We start from the raw sequence: 1,608 nt of genomic DNA on the forward strand, positions 1-1,608 counted from the left end.
CCCCCCCCCTTCTCCCATCCCTCCCTCCCTTTTCTCTCCTCTTTCATCCCCCTTCCCAGACTGGTAGCGAGCGCCCTGAGCTGCGGAGAGAACGCCAACCTCTCGGCCGGACACTAAGAGTTAAGATGTGGCGGAGGGGGTGGCGGGGGAGGGGCGGAGAGGAGAAAGTGGCGAGGGGGGTGGAGGCTGGGCGAGGGGGGGGACGACAGATTTCCAGCTTCTACGACGCTCTGCCTAAATTAAAAAGCAACCAATCGGAACGGCCGGAAGGGGGGCCGCTCGTCCTGAGCCAGTCATTCTGGGCCTGCCAATCACCCAGCGGGTAGCCAATCAGCGGGGGCCCTGGTGCTCGACTTCCTTGTATTTGGGAAAGTGTGGTGGTGGGTGCGCGCTCGCGGCGGAGGGTAAACATTCGACAGTCCCTGCTCAGAGAGGGAGGGACAGAGAGCGAACTGTCAGATCCCGGCGAGAGCGGGCGGGCGAAGAGAGGGAGAGGGAGTGAGAGAGAGAGAGGGAGGGAGAGGGAAAGTGAGAGAGGGAGAGAGAGCGCGAACGAGGGCGCAGAGCGAGCTCCCGCTGCAACTCCGCTCCGGCTCGGCCAGCGCCAGCGCCGTCGGTGCACTCTACGAGCCGTGCAACGTGCCCACTGGAGTTGGTTGTGTATCAAGGATCCCCTATATGCACACACACACCTCCACCTCCACCAATGCACTCTTCTTCCTCCTCCTCCTCCAGACAACTGCTGGGAAAAAAATAAAACACCAACCCCAACCGTCAGCAACAAGGTAACAGAGCCATTCGACCTCATTTTTCTCCTGTTCAGTTTTTTCCTTGTTATATTTGTTTCCTAATTTCTGCCCAAAAGGAAAGATGTCGCATCAGACTGTGACTGTTGCGAGGAGAATGAAAAAGGACTCTTGTTTCAGAGGCAACCAAGAGCTCCGGCAATAGCAACTTCAGAGAAATGCACCATCGCAAGAAGTTTTCCTAGGACAGAACAAAACTTGAAACGAAAGGACCAGAGGAGGAGAGCAGGAGCCAGCCTCTCCTCTCCGCACACGCGAGCAGCCAGCATCACCACGCCTTCAAGGACGAAAAAAGTTTTACTACTCTAAAGGAAAACGAGTGAAATGTGTTCCTGAGGAGGAGAGAAGAGAGCGGGCAAGGGAAGGAGCGGTCCGGTTGCTGGTCATCCATAATTTGGTTAAGGAAGAAAGGAACGGCTGCTTTCTTTATTGTCTCCCGTGAAATCTTCACTTAGCAGGTGGACTGAGCCCCGCGCCCGGGCAGAGTCCGCACTCGCCCGAGAACAGCGGGAGGAGCGGGAGCCGGCGCGCCCCGCCAAAGAGACCGGAGCGCAGGCCCGCGCCCCGCCCGGTGAGCCCCGCTGGAGCGAGCGGAAGGCGCCGGGGCTGGGGGGCGGCCACGACCCCCCCTGAAGGGGGCGGCCACGGAGCGCGCCCCGAGAAGCGAGCCCCCCTCCCCAGAGCGCTGCTCCTGCTGCTGCTGCTGCTGCTGCTGCTGACCAAGGCCGGCCGGCGACCCCCGCGCCCTGCCGAGCGGCCTTGCAGCTGCAGCCGGGGGCCGCGGCGGCGGCGGCGGCGGCGG

General features: G+C 61.3%; 1 protein-coding gene across 1 annotated transcript in view; it reads left to right on the forward strand.

Moving 5' to 3' along the window:
• The first annotated feature begins 870 nt into the window (after window positions 1-870).
• POU3F3 (POU class 3 homeobox 3) overlaps window positions 871-1,608 on the forward strand; it is a 6,515-nt gene continuing 5,777 nt past the window's right edge. The window contains exon 1 of the mRNA XM_008699137.2: window positions 871-885. Within this exon, the coding sequence (XP_008697359.2) occupies window positions 871-885 (15 nt within the window). The remainder of the gene's footprint in view (window positions 886-1,608) is intronic.

This window comes from Ursus maritimus, unplaced genomic scaffold (genome assembly GCF_017311325.1).
Source record: "Ursus maritimus isolate PB19 unplaced genomic scaffold, ASM1731132v1 scaffold_6, whole genome shotgun sequence".
In the NCBI taxonomy this organism is placed as follows: domain Eukaryota; kingdom Metazoa; phylum Chordata; class Mammalia; order Carnivora; family Ursidae; genus Ursus; species Ursus maritimus.